This window comes from Thunnus albacares, chromosome 7 (genome assembly GCF_914725855.1).
Source record: "Thunnus albacares chromosome 7, fThuAlb1.1, whole genome shotgun sequence".
Taxonomy (NCBI): Eukaryota; Metazoa; Chordata; class Actinopteri; order Scombriformes; family Scombridae; genus Thunnus; species Thunnus albacares.
This window is the reverse complement of record NC_058112.1, coordinates 22372176-22394699: the sequence shown is the minus strand read 5'-3', so window position 1 is coordinate 22394699 and position 22524 is coordinate 22372176. Positions and strand designations below refer to the sequence as shown.

General features: G+C 40.2%; 4 protein-coding genes across 5 annotated transcripts in view; 1 reads left to right on the top strand and 3 right to left on the bottom strand.

Moving 5' to 3' along the window:
* LOC122986118 (potassium voltage-gated channel subfamily D member 2-like) overlaps window positions 1–4880 on the top strand; it is a 30406-nt gene extending 25526 nt beyond the window's left edge. The window contains exons 4-7 of one of the 2 annotated variants that reach the window (XM_044357220.1): window positions 181–279; window positions 1217–1315; window positions 2356–2576; window positions 4003–4880. In XM_044357220.1, the coding sequence (XP_044213155.1) occupies window positions 181–279; window positions 1217–1315; window positions 2356–2576; window positions 4003–4177 (594 nt within the window). In that variant the 3' untranslated portion in view covers window positions 4178–4880. The remainder of the gene's footprint in view (window positions 1–180; window positions 280–1216; window positions 1316–2355; window positions 2577–4002) is intronic. The other variant, XM_044357219.1, reaches the window with a different exon arrangement.
* A 1230-nt stretch (window positions 4881–6110) lies between these two features.
* Window positions 6111–8219, bottom strand: LOC122985660 (dopamine D2-like receptor). The gene is made up of 2 exons (XM_044356490.1): window positions 6672–8219; window positions 6111–6304 (listed from the first exon to the last, which is right to left on the bottom strand). The coding sequence occupies exons 1-2, from the start codon at window positions 8217–8219 to the stop codon at window positions 6149–6151; spliced, it is 1704 nt and encodes a 567-aa protein (XP_044212425.1). The 3' UTR covers window positions 6111–6148.
* A 2690-nt stretch (window positions 8220–10909) lies between these two features.
* parietopsin lies at window positions 10910–13124 on the bottom strand. Its single transcript, XM_044357679.1, has 4 exons — window positions 12773–13124; window positions 12013–12341; window positions 11620–11865; window positions 10910–11477 (listed from the first exon to the last, which is right to left on the bottom strand). The coding sequence occupies exons 1-4, from the start codon at window positions 13122–13124 to the stop codon at window positions 11322–11324; spliced, it is 1083 nt and encodes a 360-aa protein (XP_044213614.1). The 3' UTR covers window positions 10910–11321.
* Window positions 13125–13760: 636 nt separating this feature from the next.
* nt5dc3 (5'-nucleotidase domain containing 3) lies at window positions 13761–22158 on the bottom strand. Its single transcript, XM_044357432.1, is given in 15 exon segments — window positions 13761–14860; window positions 14863–15044; window positions 15135–15199; window positions 15311–15451; window positions 16790–16876; window positions 17034–17115; window positions 17348–17449; window positions 17968–18070; window positions 18303–18363; window positions 19192–19329; window positions 19423–19513; window positions 19872–19927; window positions 20029–20103; window positions 20528–20712; window positions 21618–22158. Coding segments are annotated over 15 exon segments (1923 nt in total). The 5' UTR covers window positions 22144–22158; the 3' UTR covers window positions 13761–14831.
* Between the last annotated feature and the right edge of the window lie 366 nt (window positions 22159–22524).

The following is a 22524-nucleotide window of genomic DNA, read 5'->3' as shown; positions in this document are numbered from 1 at the left end:
TTTTCAGTAGCAATTTGTGCATTTCCTCCTAAAAGTGTTTGCTAAGGCAGAATTTCCTAATCGTAGATTTAAGCATAACCTCTTCCTACTAAATACTGTGGCTGCCAGAGGGAGACAGAGCCAATTAGTGTGACAGACAAACCGTCAGAGGCTAAAACAGAGGTCTGTTTGTTCAAACAGAAAACTCGGCTTGCTAGAATCCGTGCTGTGAAGATTCGAGGCACTAATGCCTATATGCGCTACAAACAAAATGGGCTCCTGATCGACTCACTGGAGGAGGTAACGGGGCCAAGCAGCGGCTTGGGGGCTGACTGACCGGGGCCTCGCTGATGCTTGCATGCCGCTCTGCTCGGGGGGCCATGCCACCACACACAGGGAGGGGGGCGGGCTTCTCATGCTGTAACACAGGGGCTGCTGTCATTTCAGTGCTTCCGTGTGATCGTCCACTCTCTTACATCACACCTCTCAGCTACGACATTGACATGCTTCGTCAACACTCTCTCTCTGTCCATACAGCAGGAGGGCCAGGCAGGCACACTTGCCTTCTGGTGGAGCACAGCCATTACAGTCACACTGACTCATGAACAAGCTCTGCATGTCTGTCCAACAGGGTTTGGAGGGGAAGGAGGGAACCAAGGGCTTACTGGACAGTAGGTCACCTATGGAGGCTGACTGCTCAGCCTGCATCTCCTCTAAACTCTGTTTTTGATCTGTTGTGTGTTCCGTGTGTTATTTCTAGAGCATCCAGGTTGGGTTGTAGTGAGGACTAACATAACATACCTTCCATCCCAGAGCCGTGCAGAGCTTCATCAAAGTGTGTAGTGTTGTTGTGGTTCAGAATCTGTGCTGTGTTTGGTGCAATCTGTTTGATCTGTGTCTAGGTGCGCCACTGCTGTTGCACTGAAATGAGTTCAGCTATGATTTGACTTTTCTGGTCCTTCTCACCAAATCAGCGTAAGAATGGCAAAATCAATTCTATAAGTGAAACATGTTGTAATCAGCCACTGTCTTTATGCATCTCTAAAACATCCCCGTCTCACTAGGTTCTCAGTAGATTGGCTGCCGCGCTACAGATCAGCATTTTCAACCCTCTATGCTTTGCGTACTCTCCACTACATCACCGAGCTACCTCTTGCCTGAGACTCTTTTTTTCTATCCAGAGTCTGAACGTGTTTAACTACACTGTTCTTTTTTTTTTTACTTTCTGTTTTCCAAGGCCTCCAAGGAGGCAGGACAAGCCCTGGTGGGGAAGGCCGCCACCCCTCCATTTGAGAGCCAACATCATCACCTGCTGCACTGCCTGGAGAAGACCACGGTAAAATCCCTTTTTTATGAACAATAAAAGCAGTGTCCACTGGAAAACACTCAATCACCCTGACATCTTTCATTTTAACCGTTCCCGTAAGAGATTTTACACAGCTTAAAATTGTTCACTGTAAAAACTGCCTTTTATGTAAAGTTGCATCACTTCTGCAGTCTGCGCTGCATCATCATAGTGCCATCCTGTTACAGTGTGTTACAAATAGAAACAAAGTGAGTTTTTTCATCCATGCACAAACTGTAGAGTCTATTTCATATGCAGCACAAGTTAAAAATAGCTGTAAATGGGGCTGGGAAATGTTGAATCCTCTCACCAGCAACATGCTAAAGATAACATGACTCTGCCAGCAAGTAACATTATTCCCTCCAAACAAACCAGCATACTTGATTTTACACTATCTATAATTTAGAGACGTAAGAGCCTCTTTAATGCTTGGCTGTGACATGAGTTTTACACTTGCAGCTTTAAACCCTGTACAGAGACGTGGACAGGCAGTAAATCACTGTTCTTCTTCATAGATGATCCCCCCTCAGTAAAAGGCTTGCCGGTCATCTGGGAAAAGCTCCATAAAGGCTTCATGCCATTCAGATGCCAGCGCACATGTTTATAACAAACCTCTCATGCTGTGCATTATGGATGGCAGAGTATAGAGCAGGAGTGACAGAAGGAAGGTTAGAAGAAAGGAGGTATGATTCAGGGCATGGCATCAGATTCTGCATGGTGTCACTCTGCCACCTGCTGGCAGGACCTGAAACGTACTTGGAGACTGACCTTCAAGTCATGCTCATTTGTCACAGGGATAACAGTTGTGAATGTTTTCACAGATGGTACTTAATATGGACATCTGGGCCAATATATTTCTATTCCCTTGATGATTCATTTTCCAATTATTAACCAATTTTGCTGTGGATTCTGTTCAGTCTGTTTAGTCTTTACTGTGAAACATCTTTACTCATTATTTAGCAAAGCCAATCATTGATGTAATAGAGTGATTCATGAGCAACATCCAAATTTCCACTATGTTCCTATACCAGAATCATGAGTTTGTGGACGAGCAGACGTTTCAGGCCAACTGCATGGAGATCTCTATAATGAACAAATCGGGCTCCCGTACTTCCTCGCTGTCCTCGTCCCCGCATGGCCTCAGCTCGTGCTGTTCTCGACGCCACAGGAAGAAGAGCAGCTTCAGCCTGCCCAGCACAAACAACCAGGAGCTCAGCACCATACAGATAAGAGAGAGGCCAGTGGCCAACAGGTCAGTCTTTCTTGCTGTTTTGTCTCTCACACACATGCTAAAAACTGAATCTGTATTATAAGATAATACATAAACTGATGGATTTACCGTACAGACACACTTTCTCATTCAAGGGAATGGGAGGATGTGTCCCAATTTTTGACTGGTACTGAGAGACAATTATTCCTTATAAAGAAGTAAAAATCCACATTCTGGCTGTTTGTTGAAAACCACGTAGATCTAGAGATTCAATTCTCTCGTATCTCTAAAAATCCCTCTAAAATCTCATTGAATGACCTAAAAATACACTGTCACAAAGCTGTTTTTCTTTTTTGATGATAAGATGACATTTGGGAAAAGGTTTTTTTTTATACATCACGTGGTTTGGTTCACCCAAAGTACAAAAATCATGTTTTTTTCCCTTAACCCCTGGGGGTATGTAGATAGTTTGACTTTTTTTTCGTCAGGTTTGAAGGTATCCTCATAATACCTAGGATAATGGCATTTTGTTTGTGGTGCTCAAAGCATTTAAAATGTGCAAAATACCAACATGTCAAACAGTGTCCCTGTTTATTTAGATAAATTGCAGACCTCCCTGTGAAAATCTTTTAGTAGAACTACTTTCTACCCAAGAAATAGCCACTGCTCCCTGTGAAACCTGTCAACAGCTTGTTCTGTGGGTTATTCAGAATAACAGGGACATTGTTTCTGGAAAGACACTTTTAAAATGTAATTTTTCTGTGCTGTAAGCAACACAAATGAGATTTCATTCAACTCCATTACATTGGGGAACAGCAGAGTACTCTCAAAGATAGATAAGATATCTCAAAACATAGGCTAGTAAAAACTGTCTGCATATCCAGATAACACGAGGGGTAAGTGGGAAAACTAGTTATTTCATAAATTGGGTGAACTGATCCATTAATTTTGGTGTGAAAATATTCTTTTATACTTTAGTTGAGAATTGCAAATTCTTGTTCTTGAGTGCGCCTGCTTATGATAATATTAATTTCATGTTAGAAACTTTCACATACAACAAGACAGTTCATACTGTGCATGCACATTTAACAAATACATTTTATACTGTATGTAGGTTTTAAAATTTTTTACAGGATGGACTACATATCAAAGAGAGTTGTATGCAAGACATACAATATTGAGTCTTGACATTTGACTTTATATACACTTCCTTCTTATGCATTATATACTTCTTATACTCAGACAAAGGCTGCAGAAGTCCACACTTAAAACTGAGATGTACCTTTATGAGTACCTTCAACCAATTATCCTCCATATATTTGCTGTACAAAGAATGTGAATATGCCTTAATAGTGGCTTTTATAGAGTTTGAGAATGTACAAAAGGACACTGTGTAATACAGGCTTTGTGTAATACATCCACAAGGTCAGGTCTCTCATCCTCTTTCATCCTGTGTTTTCTCTTACAGCCGCTCTAGCCTGAATGCCAAACTCGATGAGACTGTGCCCTTGAAATGTGAAGAACCTTACATCACTCCCTCCATGGTCAGCCTATCTGCCCCGGTGGTGACCTCATCAGACAGGGACGGCTCCACCACCACCACATACTCTCAGAGCAACATTGTCCGAGTATCTGCCTTGTAGATGTCATGCCTATCTGATCAGCTAACTGGTCTCAAGAAGCACCAGATGCTGAGGAGAGGGACCACCGAGCATCAACCTGCCATAATCTAGAGGGATTATAAGATTAGCAGAGGTCGGGGTTTTTTCAAGTAGTGATCTCATCTGATGTCAAACTCTGCATGGTATTAGAGTGGTGTGGACGGCTTCCTTGGAAGAAAAGCGACCAGCAGATCTTGCTCCATTAAGCACAGCAGAGCAAGGAAGAGTTGGGATTGCGTGGTTATTGTTGTTGCCTAAAAGTACTGAGAAAAACTTTATTTTTGAATATGTAATGTAGTCGTATTTGTTGTCTTCTGATTCAAAGGACGAAAGGCAGATGTTTAAAGGTCATTCTTGATGACCTCTGATGACAAAGCACACATATTCATTAACTGGGGACCATCTTTGTGAATATTAAATCAGTCTACTTACACATTAGAAATGTTCACTTCACTCACCACCCAGTTAAATAGATTGTTTTGAAACCCCTCAATTAACTGGTCTCTAATAGTCCCCTCACTGTTGTAAATTCAGAAAACATGCATCCACTGGAATGGATAACTGTTGTGAATATTCATTAACTGATTCATTAACTGGTTGATGTCATCGCTTGATGAGTAAAATATACTACGCATCATGACATGTTTGTGAAATGTGCAAGTGAAAGTCAAAAAGACAAAGTCTGTGTTACCTTACATATTTGACATTCTGATATGGATTTATGTGAAAGCCACGTTCATTAAATAACAATTGACATTGAGAAATATACAGGGTACATATTAGTTAGGTCACAAGGTAGAAATATAAGTGAATGTTCTCAGCAACACTTAACTAATACTAACCCTAATTTGGACACATAGTATTGACCTGGAATATGAAAGAGTGTTGAACATCCTTTCGATTGAGTTAATCCTAAATTATAATATTCAAAAGCAAGACTTTGTAGAGTTCACTGTGTTAAAGGGCCATTTTGTACATTTTTCATATTGTAAATATCTCGTTTAGAACTTTATCAACCGCATTCGAAGTTGGATCCTCTTATTTCTAGATTTAGTTGACAGTTGTTGGCATACTATTTCTGTCTGTTAGCTGGTTGAATTAAGGATTTGCATGCTGTCATTGCAGAATTCTGTTTTATTAAAGTATGTCTCTGCTTACTGTTGGAGGTTTGTCAGTAAAAATGAGATTGATGAAAGGAAACACAATGAGGCTGGTGTATGTTATGATGTAAATTCTGCAACACTGCTTTTAATGAAATACAAATCTTGTCATGGACTACATATATAAAGGGTAAGGACAAGGGACAAATAATCACACATTGTGCATTTGATGCAGTGGATAAAATAAATACTGTAGCTCTACTGAAACATCCATTAAATGACCCATGTCTTTTTTTTTTTTTTAATAAGACAAAGAGAACACACTTCGATGGATGTCATAACATTTTGCCTGATTACTCTAAGAGTATCTTCAATAACCAGATGGGAACATAATAATTAGGTGCTGCTGGAGGACATGTGAGGACCTGACTGGCCCAGCAGTGGGTCCTGGCTGAAGGGTCTCTGGAGACAGACAAGCAGGTCTCAGTGATTGTTTGACTGGGAGCTCAACAGTGTCCCCCTGCTGGGCTGATTATGTTGGTCCAGGCTGTTTCTCACAGCGTGCAGCACCTCTGCTCTGCAGTGTTTAGTAACTGCTGAGAAGTCAATCTGCATAAAATCTAAGATAACACAGCAGCACACTGTAATGATAGGTCTCCTATAAGCAAAATGGAAATTCACACTTGTAAGTCTGGGGTTTAATTTAGTTCATATCTGAGCAATGACTAGACAAAGGTTAACCATTTTAATATAATAGTAATAATCTCGAATAAGAATAAATGAATAATAGTGAATATTGAATGTGGTCATTTGGTCTAGTGTCACTCACTGGTAGACAAAAGTGGAAACATTATCATTTCTTATTGAATATGGATTTAACCCTGTTCTTGAGCCTGTAAAACTCTGTCCGAAACTGAGGGTTGACTGCGGCGTATATTATTGGGTCACTCAGTGATGTGATGCAGGCAACAGACACCGACAGGATCTCCACGTCCTGAATGACTGTAATCTGAAAAAATAATGGAGAATTTAGAAAGTGTTAAAGAGCATTAAACAAACATGTCACAGCTAATCAGTTTCTAGGTTATATTAATTCAAATTCAGGTTCTCAAACTTGGGTTCAGGGCCCCACATTGGGTCAGTTGATATGTGAACAAGGTCATGGGAAATTTCTAAGGCTAATATATACATATTTGTTTGATATATTTGACAATTTTATATTTGCTGGGTTCATAACAATTTTTGGAAGCCTAAAAGTAAGCAGCCAAAAATCATACAAGGTTGAGAAGCACCGCATACTACGAACAAAAACTGTTTCTTCCACTGTATGACATACAAATTGCCAGTAAAAGATGCATCCTTATCTCTACACTTACCTGTGTATTCTTGTTTTTGTGAACTATGAAATTCATCAGGATAGTTGTGATCAAAGGTAGCCAGAATAAGAGGAAGGTCATAATTATGTAACCAGCACGTTTGGCCATCTTGCTTTCCTTCTTTTTGTTCGCTCTTTCTTTACCGGCTTTTGAAGGCATCATGCAAACGGCACCTTCCGTTTCCACATTTTGTTTTGTAGATTCTACTTCAGGGAGGGTATTTGACACTGGAGGCAATGAAGACACTTGACCTACTGTTACAACAGCCAATGTTACTCCTCCGTTGCTGTTCTTAACCTGTTTCGGTTCAATCAGCAAAACAGAAGTGGATTCAGGATTGTCTAACTGTGCAGAGGAGGGAACATGGGGACTTGTTTCTTTCATTTCAGAGGGTGCTTTGTCACTTTTCACTCTCTCTTTGGACTGCTTTTCTGTGTCGAAATTGCCTGACACCTTCTGGGGCTTTGCGGTTGAGCTCATAACACTAGAGGTACCATCCCCTTTTGATAGTTTTGCTTCAACTTTCATAGTACACGGGTTAGACTGCTCTGCTTTAAAAGGTTTCTTGTCAGTCTGCACTGCAGGATGATGATGTTCTGTTCCCAACTCAGTTATCTCCACTGTATTTTTTAATCCTTTCTTATTCTCTGAATCGATGGAGACACTTTGTGTCACTTTTTTTGAGGTCAGTAGAGCAGTTGTTGAATCTTTCTTAGAAGAATTTGGTTCAGCTTGTGTCACCAGCTCCACCTGAGCAACACTGTTCAAAGTCTGGGTTTGCTCTGACTTTCCTTGTCCATTTTCCACAGCCACGGATTCTTCTTTCTTCTGTTTATCCTCTGTTTTCTCTTTTTTAGAGAGGGGAAAAGTACCTTTGTCAAATATTTTTCGATTGTGTGACCTTACAAGGGTAAATATGCGAGCATAGAATCCACTGATCACACCAAAGCAAGCTGCCCATAGTGGGAACAACATGTAAAGTCCAAAGGTATCATAGGAGGATGATGTTTCTCCTTGTGATCCTTTGCATTTAACATGCACGGGTGAGTCTCTCACAAATATCAGACAAAAACCAGCCACCAGAATAGCTAAGATCCATGTGAGAGGAATCAATACCATAATCCGTCTTCTCCTTTGAGCAGTTTTGAAAGGCTGTGCAATGGCCTGGTATCTCTCCGCACTTATACAAGCCAGTGTAATCAATTGAATGCAGCAGCTGAAAGAGAAAGAAGCCACTTGTGTATCACAGATCAACTCGTCCACATGTCCTCTTTGATACACAACCAGAACAATGAAAAGGAGAATGGGGCAGTCAATTACGCATCGAAGAATGTCAATAACTGCAAGATTCACCACTAGCGCATTATTCCAAGTTTGCAGTGATTTTTGGTGGTAGACTGCCAGTATGACAAAAATATTTGCTGCAATACCTACAAGAGAAGTGATCAACAGAATCAAGCAGTTTGCCACAATGAAAGAGATGTCAATGTATTTCTCCCAAACGGTGTTGTTCCCATAGTCCCATGCAGGTGTAGGCTCGCCTCTCATCTCCAGGCTCAAAGAGTCAACATGTTTAGTTCTGTATCTTCAGTCTTACTACGCTGTCCAAACATACATTAAGCCTGCTTCTCTTGTCGGGCATGTGATTCTCCACTGAATGACTAATTGAACCTGTACTTTAGACAAGTTAAGCCAAAGCATCCGCCCTTTTCATTATCACTCCACAGCACCAGCAAGTCACCTGGGAGTCCTCACTATTCACATTCATTAAAAACTGTGCTGTGTATTCACAGAAGAGACGACAGGGGGGAAAAAAGGATAGCTGTTAATTGAAAAGTAGTTACGTCACTATCGTCTCAATCCTTATATCCAGTCTTGAATGATATAGTATTGTGATGCAAAGGACATGCATATGTGTGTGTGAAGTGAACAGCTGTCCATTTCATTTAAACCAGTATAACACAAAGCTTTGCATTAACTGTGCCAGATGGATGACTTGGGAGTTCTTGAATTGGCTCAGGAAATAAAGAAAGCCATGCTGCTGGATTATAGCATGACACTGTGTAATCCTGTTTGGAGATAAAGTGTGAAATGCTCTTTGCTTCAAATGTGCAAGCTTATGGACTATGCCAAATCTGGGATTAGATCAACACAATATATTTTCCTCCTGACCATCATATTATTAGACAAATTCCCCTTAAAAATTATATAACTGCATAATGGAAGAGAAAACTCCACCAAACTACAACTACAAAGCTCTCATAAAAGCTGCTGCTAACAAATAATTTTAACATGAACTGAGACAAAGTGACAACTAACTTGTTTAAATAGAAATGATGAGGCAAAAGAGTAATTGCAAATCAGAAACACTTTATTTAGAATCAGATTTCCATTTACAATATTTACATCAAGGGTGCCAAACAAGTAAGAAGGAACAGGACAAAAGTGGTGGTACCAAAAAAAAGAAAATTCACCCTGACTATTCTCACGCACAAAACCAAACTAATCAAAAAATCCTAACATATCTACAAAGAGACTATTCCAAATCAATACAATAGGGGTACCCACCACTAACCTGGTGTATAGATATCACTTTTGTGTGCACAGTGTAATGAGCAGACCAAGTGCAGATCTGTCAAACCACATGGTTGCTCTACAGAGCACAGAATAGGCAAGCAAAGTCAAAGGGTGAATTAACTTTCGCTTCATGCTAATAGTCTTTATGCTTGGTTGTCCATGCTGGGGATTGGACTGCTGGATTTCAATCTGACCTGTGAGAGACGAATCTGGTGTTCAACGGTGGGAAGGACAAGCTGATCATACTTGGAGGGTTTGATCAAGCAAGAAAAAGTGAAGAAAAAACAGTGTCACCAGACTTGCATGTAAGATACAGTCCTATTTTTGTAAATTTCTGGAAAAATAAGGATAAGTCCATTGACATTTTACAGGTTTATTTCATTTTCATTAAAGGTCGAGGTTTTATAGGTCTAATGACATCATCGGCTAAAGCAAACATATCAACAAACTGAAAAATATATCAATGAATAAAATAAAGTAAACTACACCAGTAGAAAACCCCTCTTGAATCAAGTGAAGCATATCAAACACCAACTCAACGGTTACATTTCTCCCCAAATAGGCCCTCTTATTTCATCTTTATTCAGTAATTCATATTAATCTTCATGCTGGTGACTCAGGGGGCTCAGGCGTGTGCCATGTGAGACACGAAACCATGCTTTTGTATCAGACCCAAAGACTTTGTCATTACGTCATCTTTCTCTGAACTGCAAAATGATTTTTAAAAAAATGTAAAAACCTGGCAGACCACAGAGCGGGTCAGCCAAGAAGGCTGAAAGTCTTTCACTGCATCACTGACTCCCCTGATTCTCAGCATTATAATATGCACTAAGTGAGGCAGGATCGCCTGACAAGTGCATCCAAATTTCCCATGTGATGTTGTTGGTATTGCTGTAGTGATTTAAAAAAATATGCCTTATGTTACTCTGATGTATTAGGTCAGCTGTACAATCTGAGGGAGAACATATTATGTTGCCTTTGCTGTTTTCCTACAACTAATAAATATTTTTCCCGAGTAAATTGGGTTTGGACGTCTGAAAAATGTGAGAGTTGGCAAAAGGCAGGACTTGAATACTGAGTAATCCACAATAAATACAATTATTTGGTCTGGATGTGAGTGTTGATTAGATGATGTAGCTGGGTAATGATATTATGTCAGAAGAAGAGAAGTGCAGTAGGTGTTTAACTAACACAAAATCAAAGTATTTGTTCCCAGAAAAAGACCTTGTAATATAAAAAGTGTTGCACAGTCTACTGTAAGCATGAATCAATAAACACACAGAATGCATTGCCCAACACCCTGAAAATGTTAAGCATCTAACTGACTTTCAGAAAGGAGGAAGTTTTTTCTCACACTGCATGAAAACATGTCCAATGCATTTTATTCATGAACAAAAATTCAGGGGTAAAGGGTCTCACTTCCTCACAGGCTCTCTCTCTCTCTGCAGTCCAGCTGTATTTGACTCTCCCAGGCTTGTGAAAAATGTATACAAATGGAAAATTACATATGGAAAAGACATTTCTCACAAAACCTTCAATTCAGTCAGTGTTTTCTGTCCTTTCAAGATCACCTTTTTCTTTTTTTTTTTGGGACTACTTTTCCACATGCACACACACACACTTGCAAACATCAATATGAAAAAAGGTAACATTTTATTGATCTAAACATACAGATATAAAGCCATCTTACTGAATGCTCTCACTGCTCTAGAAAAAAAAAGTGATGGACAAATACTACATGAACACCCTGCAATATAATGCAATTCAATAAAATGCCAAAAGGAACTACAGCATCGAAAAGAGATTAATCATCTCTACCTGGACACAGTCTTAACAAAAAGTGAACAAAATAAGCACTCTTTTGAGTGGTATTGTATTGGATCGCATTAGGATTCCTATTTTGTCCACCTTCTGTTTATCAGCTATTAGTCTCTGAGCCGATTCTGTTCTCATTGGGCTACAGTGAAGACCTCTCTGAAAGACATGGGCCTGTAGATGTGCAGGTCTGTGTCCCTGATGAAGCACCAATAAACAGTAACAACCATGGCAGCTTCTTGTGTTTGCTGGAGAAAGTCACAGAGGCAACACCTTACTTTGAGTGTTGATGTTCCTGCTTAGGGAAGTCAGCCGGCTCCACCTGTTCAAGGAGCGCATGTTGATGCTGACACTGGTAGGCCCGTGGGGAATGTAGCGGCCGCATGACAGCACCTCCAGAGCAGCATCACGAAACTGTTGGACATGAAAATACACAAACACACTGTCAGGAAACATAACAAGCCACTCAAATATGTTTTCCTTGTGTTCTCTATATTTGTTCACCCTCAGACTTTGTATTTCAATTTTAGAGCAGTCATACACTAAAGCTGTTTACCTGCTTGTTGGAAAGGAAGTAGATGATGGGGTTATAGACAGGGCTAGTCTTGGCAAAGTACATGGGCATGGTGGCAACCAGTGGAGGGATGTAGAGCTCTGGATCCACAACTATCACCATCGACAAGATCGTGTAGGGCAGCCAGCAAACAAAAAAAGCTATGATCATAGCGAGTACCATACTAATGGCGTGCTCATTCTCTTTCTGGCTGGAACGCCCACCCTGAAGCTCCACACTCCTGTTCAGCTATGAGTAGAAAGCAAATTTGACTCCCATTAAAGGCTAATAACTTGTTTTAGTCTGTAGGCGGTAGATTGCAAACAGGATGAATTTTAGATCTTGCTCTAATGGTGCACACGTGCAATAAATATGCAAAAGCCGTTAATAACCTACCTTATTCAAGGATTTCAGCACTTTATAGTAGCAGTAGATGATGACTACAACAGGGATAATGAAGCAGAGGAGTGTGTAGAGGATGAGATAGCTGTAGTTGCTCCACGACCTCTCCTCCCAGGCCAGAGAGCAGGAGGTCTGAACTCCCTCAGGTCCGTAAGAACTCCAGCCGAGTAAGGGTGCCACAGCCCAAAACAAGCAGAAGACCCAGACAACTAGTAGCCCATTGATGCTTCTCCGCATGCTCAGCTTTAAACCAGCTTTAGGCTTACACACAACATGGTACCGCTCATAGGCAAGCAGAGTCAGGGTGCAGAGAGACACCAGACCTAGAAGAGAGGAACAAATGAACAATCTTGAACTATCTTTTTCCAAAGCTTACATCCACATCTCAGTAAGATGCTTGGATGTCATGGAGAACATCTCCAATAACTCCATCCGCTGACAGGAGCACGAGATGTGGTTAAAAGCTCTGGAAAAAGCTAATGAATAGACCTTAAGATTTTTTTGTTTAGTTTCCGAGTGTTTGAAGAAAATACATTTGATAAGTGTAGAAAGACTTCAAAAAGCATCAAAAGCCCAGAACATGAACAGTTTTGCAGTTAGAAATCACTCAGACGTGAAATGAAGAAACCATTTCTGGTTTTAACCTTAACAATTTTGTAATTCTTTGTAATGATGTTTCACAATGATAGACCTCCAGCCATTGGTCTCTAAATGGTGTATAACACACTCACTGCTCTCTCACAGCTCCACTTACCAAAATAATTGACTGCAAATCCTTGAAACACGCAGGCTGCGTGACCAATAAAGAAAGAGCCTTGGTAGTTGGTGATGGTGACGACCAAAGAGCCGCACAGGCCAATCATGAGGTCAGATACGGCGAGGCTGAGGATGAACACATTCATGGGCTGGAGCAGAGACGGATTCCTCAGCATCACGGTTATTACCAGACCGTTGTTAAAAACTGTTAAAACTGTGTTGATGAACATGAGGAAAGAAAGTATGCAGTAGCCCACTTGCGGGAAGATGGTGGGCACCACAGTCACCAACTCGGCGTGGAAGGATGGAGGATGTGAGCCGGAGCTCCACGGCGTGCTGTTGCTGTCCATGGTGCCTAAATGAAGTCCAGCTTTGGTGAAACTGTGACACTGAGCCCACAGACACTCTGCTCAGCTCAGGACCCAGCGTCATTGATCTTATCATTTCTGATCCCTGTCCAACCACTCAGCTTTTCTTATTTTCTGAGATCTCAGATTGTGCTTCTATCTGATAGAGAAAGCCCCAAATGTAATATGGGAAATTGGTCGGTAACACGATTTGGAGGGATTAATCCCAATGAACCAGCTGCTATAATGGTAATTGGAAAGTTGAGGGTTATTAACATGGGGCCAATTAGTCCTCAAAATCAGTTTTCAAATTTGGAAGTATGTCCTTTTGTTGTTTATACAGCTAATAACAAAGGAAAATAGGAGCATGGTGCAAAACTACAAGACATTCAGTAAACAAACACCTGCTAATTAAATCTAATTACAGGACAATTATCCTAATCCAAATAAATTCAAATTAATGACATGAACACTTGGATAGGATCATTAAGATCATTTACATTTTAATAAATAGTGAAATAAAAATACACTCCACCAAAAGCAAAAAAAGTCAACAAAAATTAAAAGCTACAGAAACACAAATAAAACCATGAGGTCTGGGTTGTGGCCACTGTTTAAGAATTTCCTTTTTCCAAATTATTAAAATCTCCAGCTTGTTTATCAAATATATCAATCTGAATCCTTCAATCTTGCACATGATAACACAGTTCACACATTTTTTGCAGAAGTGTTAAACCCATAAAGACAAAACTCAGTGCTGCCTTCACAGATCAAACAGCAACACTAGTGCTAAACATAGCAATGATGTTCCATTTTTTTCCCTGACAAATGTGAACATTTTCCATCTGCTAAAATGAGACATACAGGCCGCGTTGTGTAAAAATGGTTAAAACAATTAAACTCAAAGATCTCAGAACATCAATGTGCAATTCATGATGAAATTGACGAAAACGCTGCCTGGCAACATTTGAAAAGCTTGATTACCATAAATTATATTAGGCTATTACAAAAATATACATCGCAGTAATGTGAATAAGAGATTAAGGCAACTGAGTTTATGGTGTAAATGTCACATCTCAGTATTCCCATTTAACCAGCAGTTTCTTACAGTGTTATAGATGCAAATGATGAAAAGGCAAATATAATCTTTAAATGGATGTACAATCAATACTACAGTACAGATATAGACCATGATAGACTTAATGTGTGACTGCCCCCTATTGCTTAGACTGTGTAAGTGCATCATATTTATATCATTTCTCACTACCCCTCTCATACATACAAAGACACACACAGACAAAGACACACACAAACCTGAAACAATCAATACATTCAATGTTCCAAAGTCAGTGTGAATATTAATAACATAAAATACAAGGTATCCAGGTTTAAAATGAAAAAGTAAATACAATCTGTTGCATGTTTCATTTGGCTTAAAAAGCACTAGATCCACTGTCCCTTTAGCACACTTAATTCTTTGAAAGGATTTACATAACTAATTAGTTTAAAGCTTAATAAATAAATCAAACATCAACATTTTACATGATTGTTACCGTTGTACATAAGTTAAAATGTGCCGTGCATTTTCTAAAACGACATATCTCAAAACTTACAACACGCTTATGTTTAAGTCAGCTTCCTCTTTCTCTGATCATCTCTCTAATCGGACTCTGCTTTGGTCCTGTGGAGCTGTGAGGAGATGCTCAGACCCTAAGGGGAGTGTTCAGGCCAGAAGGGGACTCGTGTTGCAGAGGAGTGCGGCGAGGGAAAAAGGTGTGCTGGAAGTCGTAGTTGAGCAGGCAGCTAATGGAGGCCATGTAGATGTCGGCAAAGCGCGACAGTCGGCGTGAGAAGTAGGTGGGGTTGTGGTAAGTCCGGAAGAGACTCCCGAACTGAGCATTGAAGATGTCCTTTGTCTGTGGCCTTCCATAAAAAACACATCAAGAGGAGGTTAGATTACTTTTACAAGAATAAATCATCAAAAGTAATTTCCTAAGTAATAATCTCCTTTACCTCATGGCATCTCTTTCTCTGATCCACTCTTCAACGACAGCTTGAGATGCGGGATCCCTGTGTACCTATTTGGGAGCAGCGCACAGAGGCTAAGCACATCATTTTGAAAAGAGAGAAAGAAAAGGAGAAAACACCACGTGGGAAACACACACAAACGATTTCCACTGTCTCCTTACCTGCATCTGTTCGATGAGTCCAGTCAGTGCCTGCAACCAGGTCATCATGTGAACATACTGCTCTGTGTTCATGATCTTGATCTCCTTTCTCAGCTCAGGGATGATGGCGCCTGTCCTCCAGCCGTGCTTCAGCGTCAGATCCTGAAAAGTAAAAGGCCCGTTTTGAATTGCAACACCGGGTACAGGATAATTAGTCAATTTGACAATTAGGAATTCACTTGTTTGGCTTGAGAGTCATGTGTCCACATGCAGGAAATAATCAAGCAATAATAAACACAAGGGAGGGTTTGAGGTACATATCATACACTCTGAGTGTTATAATTGCTGTTACACTGTGGATTTGTCATTGACATTTTTGATTACCTATTGAGACAATTATTATAAAAAGGCCTAGTCTATGACGGTCATGTGGTGAAAGCAGCACATCAGCAGCACAATAGCAACAGTGTCACAGTTGATACGCTTTGTACTGTTGTGTACTTAGAAGCATTTTGATAGTGCTCAGGGCTCAATACACAATCAATGTAGTTGTACATATGACATGAAAGAAAATAGACTTTAAGCCTCAATGAAGAATTCATTCACTGTTACATGGCTGGAAAAGAGATGGACGAATGAAACTTCCAGCTTAAATGGATCCAGGATTGTGAGAACATGTTTTCGGATTTTGTGTGTTTGGAATTTTTAATAAAACCGCATAATCGAGAAATAAAATATTGCTCCATCCATCTCTCCCTCTTCTGTATCTCCCTGGTAGCTCAGAGATGTTTCTGCTGTGTGTCTATTTGCAGTAATGATCTCATCCTACAGTCAGAGAGTGTACGCTGTGCTTGGTGTAAACCACACACGCCACATTCCATCTTTCTAAATAAGCAAGACGACATGTTTGACAGCTGGCTGCCAGCCACCGGCGAGGCATTACGCCAAAGATGTAAACGTTCATTAACACCACCTAAAGTTGATGTGACAAACATTCACATATTCATGTCGTTATAACTCACTGATGCAGCAGAAAACTAATGTTGGTTAGTTTGTCAGCTGGAAGACAGCTGTTGGTAAATTCACAGGTTTAAGGTATAGAAATGTAAATAGAGTGCAATGATTCTCACTACCGTATATGTTGCAGGAGTATCAAGAGACACTGTCTCTCATTAAAATGCCATAAATGTCATCCAAACCCAATGCAGAGCTAATGTAACTATGCACAGAGGATTATATTCTCGACTAGCGTCACTGTTCTCTTTCAAACATTCAGTCAGTATCTCACTATCTGCGTCTTCTCACAGACACTCACTGATTATAACTCCAGCCATTCAAGTTCAACGGAATCACAGTTGAGTCTAAAATAAGATCTTAAATGGCGAGTGATCAATGCGGGGTTACTCTCTCTATTCATAGTATCATAATCTTTCATGCCACTAACACTTGTGTATTGTTATGGGAAGTCCTTTGTTGTGAATATGTCTTGCTGCTGCTTACTGCCAAGTCACTGTAGATGTGATCACCAAAGTAGAGCACTTTGGATCCTCTCCAGCCGGTGAGTCTCAGGAACTCATAAAGGTTTCCCTAGAGTATTCAAACACAAACACACACACACACACACACACACACACACACACACACATAAAAATAAAATCAATAATATACTCTATAAAGTGTATCCAGGAGTTAACTTGTCAGAAATCTTTAACTGGCATATCATTGTAATTCTCTGGCACAACACCTGTTTGTAGATTTGCCCTTTTTCCAGTTTGTGAATCCTGTCCCACAGCAACGCACCTTTGTCTGTCACTCGCCTGAAAGGTCTGGAGCAAAATACACAAAGACAAACCTTATTCATTATAATACTGGCAGCTCCCAAACAAACATGCATCAATCCATGTTTTCTGTACAAATAGTGTACAAGGTCTACTGGCGAGTCAATCTACTGGCAGTGTGGTACCATACTATATGTGCTCATGAGACCTCTACTGGCGTAAACGAGGCACAGCATGGGCGTAGTATAAACTACAGTACAGTACACACAAACGCACTTACTTTCTCCTGTCGTTGAAGAAACTAGGTTTGTCTGCTTGAACAATAACAACATCAAAGAGGTCCCTCCAGTCCTTCCCCACAATGTATCTCATCCCATGGTCCCTGAGAAAGACAGAAATTCAAGACATTACCTTTTATACTTGTGTCTGCAACACTTTAGAGCTCATCATGAGGACACCTTAACAAGCGTCTGAGCTCAGGGCACAGAGCAGACAGATAGTGATGCAAACACCAGCAACCCTACTGTGTGTCCATCCCACACTATTTTTCCAAGTAGAAGGAGTGAGTTCCTGCTTATAATTCTGCACGAAACAAACAAACTATTAATTCAAGGACATGGATTCAATGTTTTTCTGCTCTGGGAAGCCCTTTGAGGTGGGATACGTGTAGCTGGTCATTTTGTGCAATCAACCCTGACATCAAAGGAATCATAATATCATAGTCAATGATTTACAAGTGCTAGTGAGCAGAAAACCCTTTGATGTGGTTTTGCAAATCCATACAAGTTGTGGTGTTATAAGGTAGCGACAATAAAAAAAAAAAAATAGTACAGTGCTCATTCCTGACATTTTTAATTAACCGTGCCAACAAACACTTGCACCCTGTCTGCGCACACTTACACAAAGTCAAAGGGGCTATTGGTAATGAGGAACATCTTTTTTCCGTGCTCTGACAGCTTCTTCAGCACAGCGTGGCTTTGCTCGCCATAGCAAATGTATTTCCCTGCAAATTAAGAAAACAGAGAGCGAAAGACAAACAGAAATAGAGGGTTAGGGGGAAAAGGCTGGGCATGAGTTGTCCTGATATAATTTGTGCAAACAAAACTGTTTTTTTTCCATATCACAGCCTCTTTGTTTCTGAATTAATTTTTTATGTCTTGGCAACCATTCAAATGTGGCTGTATAATTCATTTTATATTAGTTCAAACAAAGTCATATAAATCAAAGAACATTACCAATATCTGCTTCCACAGCTCGGTACATAATGCCCTTGACGTGAACATCTCTAATGGCTTCCTGCAAAGAGGAAAAAGTAAACAGCTCTCAGCCAGGAAGTCATGACTTCAATAGCACAATGTTAACATTCAGCTCCAGTAGCAACACTTTGCTCTGTATATAAACGATTGACTTAGAAGCACAAAGAAAGTGCATCTCTGAATACAAATTAAATATGAAGAAAGCAAGCTGTGGAGTTCAGTTACTTCGGTGACACTGAGAAAAACTTTCCACCACATTTTTAACAGTGTAAAGTGCCTTTGAATACGTGAATGAGTGAATAGGCTCTCCCCGGCAAGGTTGCACATTTAAAGGCAAACTTAAAGGAAGTTTATCATATACAAAGATTGTTTGATGCACACAAAAGTCAAGGGGAAATAAAGTTGAAAAATGACAGGGTTAATACTGAATACTAAATCAGGCTTGGAGAGAAAAGATTTAGGAGGGTGCCTTTGAAAAGATATGAGAGGCACTCGTGGAGCGGAGAGTGTGTGTGAGGGCTTTTAATGGCAGCGCTCTGTCAAAAACACTACAGCGCCACACAGAATAGACAAAACCAGCATGACAGCTGCCCTCAAAGGGGGAACACAACGCTGATTTCTCGCCCCACTCCCTCTGAAGTGGCAGAGCCACCGGAGAACAGGCGCAGATGGCTGGAGGCAGGCTTGCTCGACTAAAATTAGACACCGGGTTTTCAGAGCTAAAATTAAGATGGCATTGAATGGCTGGAGTATGACAGCACAATTTTGTAGTACATGTGACTGGATCTGATCAGATTATTGCAGGATTGTTTCATGCATTTTCCCAAAACACTGATCAAAGAATGTAGAAGATAACAAGATATTTCACCTTCACATCTTTGTACAGATGGACTGGCTCATAGTCAATGTTGTGCCCCATGAAGAAGTCATTGACGCAGGACAGGAGGGTCATCTCTGGCAGGGAGAATATGTCCATGAACTGTTTCATGGAGTGGCCATGATGACTCTGCAGGACAACAGTTAACATATGTCATATTCTGTTGTTTTTTTATGTTCGCAGTACCTGTGATAGTACAGATAGGTGTGGAAGTGATCTTACCTTGCCGTAGAAGTCGCTCATGATCTCTAGAGGTATGTGACAACCTTCATACATGGCAATTACTTCCTCATCACTAACTGGATGAAGACCCCTGAGGAAGAAACACAAAATATCACAAAGATAGATAATGATAATAATAGAATTCATGGTGAGTCATGTGCAGCTTGGACAACAAAGGGGATAATGAAACACTAAAAAAGACATGTGAACCCTGAAATGTTAAAAGATTGTGTTGTTTACTGTAATATTTTGTTAACCAAGACAAAAAACCTTCTACTTTCATCAGTGTTTTATTCATTAACCCACTACCCTGATGTGTAAAGAGTACGGTCTTCACCTGCTCTATGTGAAAAGTGCCTTGAGATGACTTCTGTTGTGTTATGGCGCTATATAAATAAAAATTGATTGATTGATTGATTGATGTGAGATGTAGTATATAATACAGATACCTGTATACAGTTCCCAGCTGGATGTAGTGAAAAGCATCAATCTTCATCAGCAGTGCCTATCAAAATACATTGAATATTAGTACTTACAGTACAAATGATGCAAACATTTATTTTAAACAAAGCTGCCAGTTTTTGAGATAGACAAAGCTCTTCCTACCTTCTGAACATCATAGTGAAGTCCTCTTACAGCAAAATCAGGAATATATTCATACTTTCGCAGACCCTCTGGATACTAGTCCCCCAAAAAAATCAGAAGTTGGTATGACAACAAAACAGATGATTAGAGTAAACCACAACAATAATCCACAATCCACCTACAGGATGCAGGTAAAACAGTGCTTGATGGTGTTACACAGTCGTAAGCCATTTAAAAACCTTAAATGTCAGGTGAATATAAAGTTTCTACTACTGATCTCTTACTGGAAATGTGACAGTGTTTATCTAATGGAAGCCTGATCAGATTTTTACAGGACATATTACTAATGACATATATTGTTGTGTATTGTCGTGTTCTATGAGTTGATCAGTTACAAAGCTGACAAGTCAGTTTCAGGAAAAAGATGAATGATTCTGTCACTCTCCGGAGCAGAAGTATTATATGTTTGATATGCCTGGTTTTAGAGAGAACACACACACACACACACACACACACTCACCCTGTGTTTAGTGATGAGGATATCCCGTGCTATGTTGAAGATGAGAGTGTGGAGGTGGCTGGAGTAAAACGCCAGGGTGTAGTCATAGTCGAAGCCATAGATCTCTATGTCTCGGAGGCTCATCTCGTTGTTGGCAAAGATGGTGTCAGGGTCAACCGAGTTAGTGGATATATCCGGGATCAAACCTGAGAGGAGATAAACAACTGAAGTTATGTTGTTGGAAGAAACACTACTAAACAACTTTTGCAGGAGCGTTCCACTTGCAGGTTGTTATGATAGAAAGATATATCTTAAGATGACAAGAGCTGTGGTCTGATAACAACGTATAACAAAGTTTCTTGAGGGTTGTGGATGTGTTACATTAGATATGGTGTTCAGTATTGTGCTTAAATTAGGCCACTAATCACTGATATGGAGTACCTGCGAGTTAGATTTCTGTCCAACTATTGTAGCACCACTTTGTAATGAATGGTTGTGCGCATGGTGTAATTATTGTAAGTGTCAGGCAAAATGAGCCTGTTTCCTGCTCAAACATGCAGCAAGAGGAGGCAAAAATGTGCAGCTGTGTGAGATACAACATAGTTGAGCTTCGATTTCTGCTAGCACCTCCAAATCTGTTAAGATTCTTCAGGAATTTTCATGGTTTTGTGTTGACGCTGTAAAGATTTGGCTATGACCTACTTTCTTGAGAGACATGTGTGTTTTAATCTTATGATCAGGGGATGGACAAAAATACAGAAACACCTTAGATTATAATACAATACATCACCTGCACACAACTAAAATACAAACATAATTAGGATGTCATGAGCTTCATAAAGGTATGGATTGCATTTAATTTGTCAAGTGTTCATGTTGTTTTGTCCACCCCCATTTATCTGAACAACAAATTAACAAGTATTAACAAGTATGCATCATTTCCACGACATTTGCAGGATGTGTTTATTGCTTGAAAGGCTGCTAAAGTGAGACTTTGGCAGACAGTGTGGCGATGGAAATAGTTGGTGCATTAGCTGCTGGAAATATTGATCATAACAGGGTTATTAACAATTTGGAATATATCAATGGTTTCTACACTGTGCGTTCATACCTTCAGTCTGCCTTTTGGTCTCATTGTAAACAGACCACAGCTTCTCTGTCATGTCCTGGCCGTCTGCAGAGCTGCTACACACAGATGCTGCGTAGTTTTTGGCTCTAGGTTGGTGTGACAGTAGTTGACCTACTCCATGAGATACCGCACCGAAATTCCGTTTCCATAAACGAGATCTGAACGTCCGGTGCTGTAAACCTTGTAAGACATTACAGAAAATATTCGCCTTCTGCAGACACTCCTTGTGCTTCAGAAGAGAAAACAGGGGTAAGGACAAGGGAGCCATGGCTTTGATCTTTGCGTGGCAGCCCGTGTATAGGTCGAGGTTGGCTCCCAGACGACTGCATGCGGTGGACGGTGTCTTCTGTAAATACCGAAAAGGTCCCTGGATGGCAGCTTTGCGCGTCACTTCCGCGTTTGGTACAGTCCCAGCCTGGTCTCTCAACCAACCAGCCAACCAGCCAACCGGCGAGGCTGATGCACCTCCTACTATCCATAAACATCTGCGATATGTCATCAGATACATGCATTAAATATGCATAACCCAGAAAATTATTCACTATTACACAGAGCTAATGTAATGTACAAGCCAGCAGCATTTTCTCTTTCTCAAGCTCCACGTGGACTGGAGATCAAACATAATATTGATAAATGTTAAGAATGAAAAATCATTAAGTCAGAATTATGAGATACTAAGTCATGATTTAGACTTTTTAAATCAAACTTATTATATACTAAGTAAAAAATAATCAGTCTTAGTCAAACTTCAGATACTTAGAGTTATGAGACACATATTGAACTCAGTACATTTATGAACTCATTCTTGTGCCTTTTTACGTCAGCAGTATGAGATTTTAAGTCAAAATTTTGACTTACTCACTATTTCAAACTTTTACCTCAGTATCTC

Bases quoted from the DNA above. Each gene is read 5' to 3' on its own strand.
- parietopsin (XM_044357679.1), bottom strand. From the start codon at position 13,124: ATGGACAGCAACAGCACGCCGTGGAGCTCCGGCTCACATCCTCCATCC. The intron at 12,342-12,772 runs GTAAGTGGAGCT...CCTCTCTTCTAG, and splicing joins ATTTGCAGTCAATTATTTTG to GTCTGGTGTCTCTCTGCACC. The intron at 11,866-12,012 runs GTAGGTTATTAA...TTCTACTCATAG, and splicing joins TGCTGAAATCCTTGAATAAG to CTGAACAGGAGTGTGGAGCT.
- LOC122985660 (XM_044356490.1), bottom strand. From the start codon at position 8,219: ATGAGAGGCGAGCCTACACCTGCATGGGACTATGGGAACAACACCGTT. The intron at 6,305-6,671 runs GTAAGTGTAGAG...TTATTTTTTCAG, and splicing joins ACAAAAACAAGAATACACAG to ATTACAGTCATTCAGGACGT.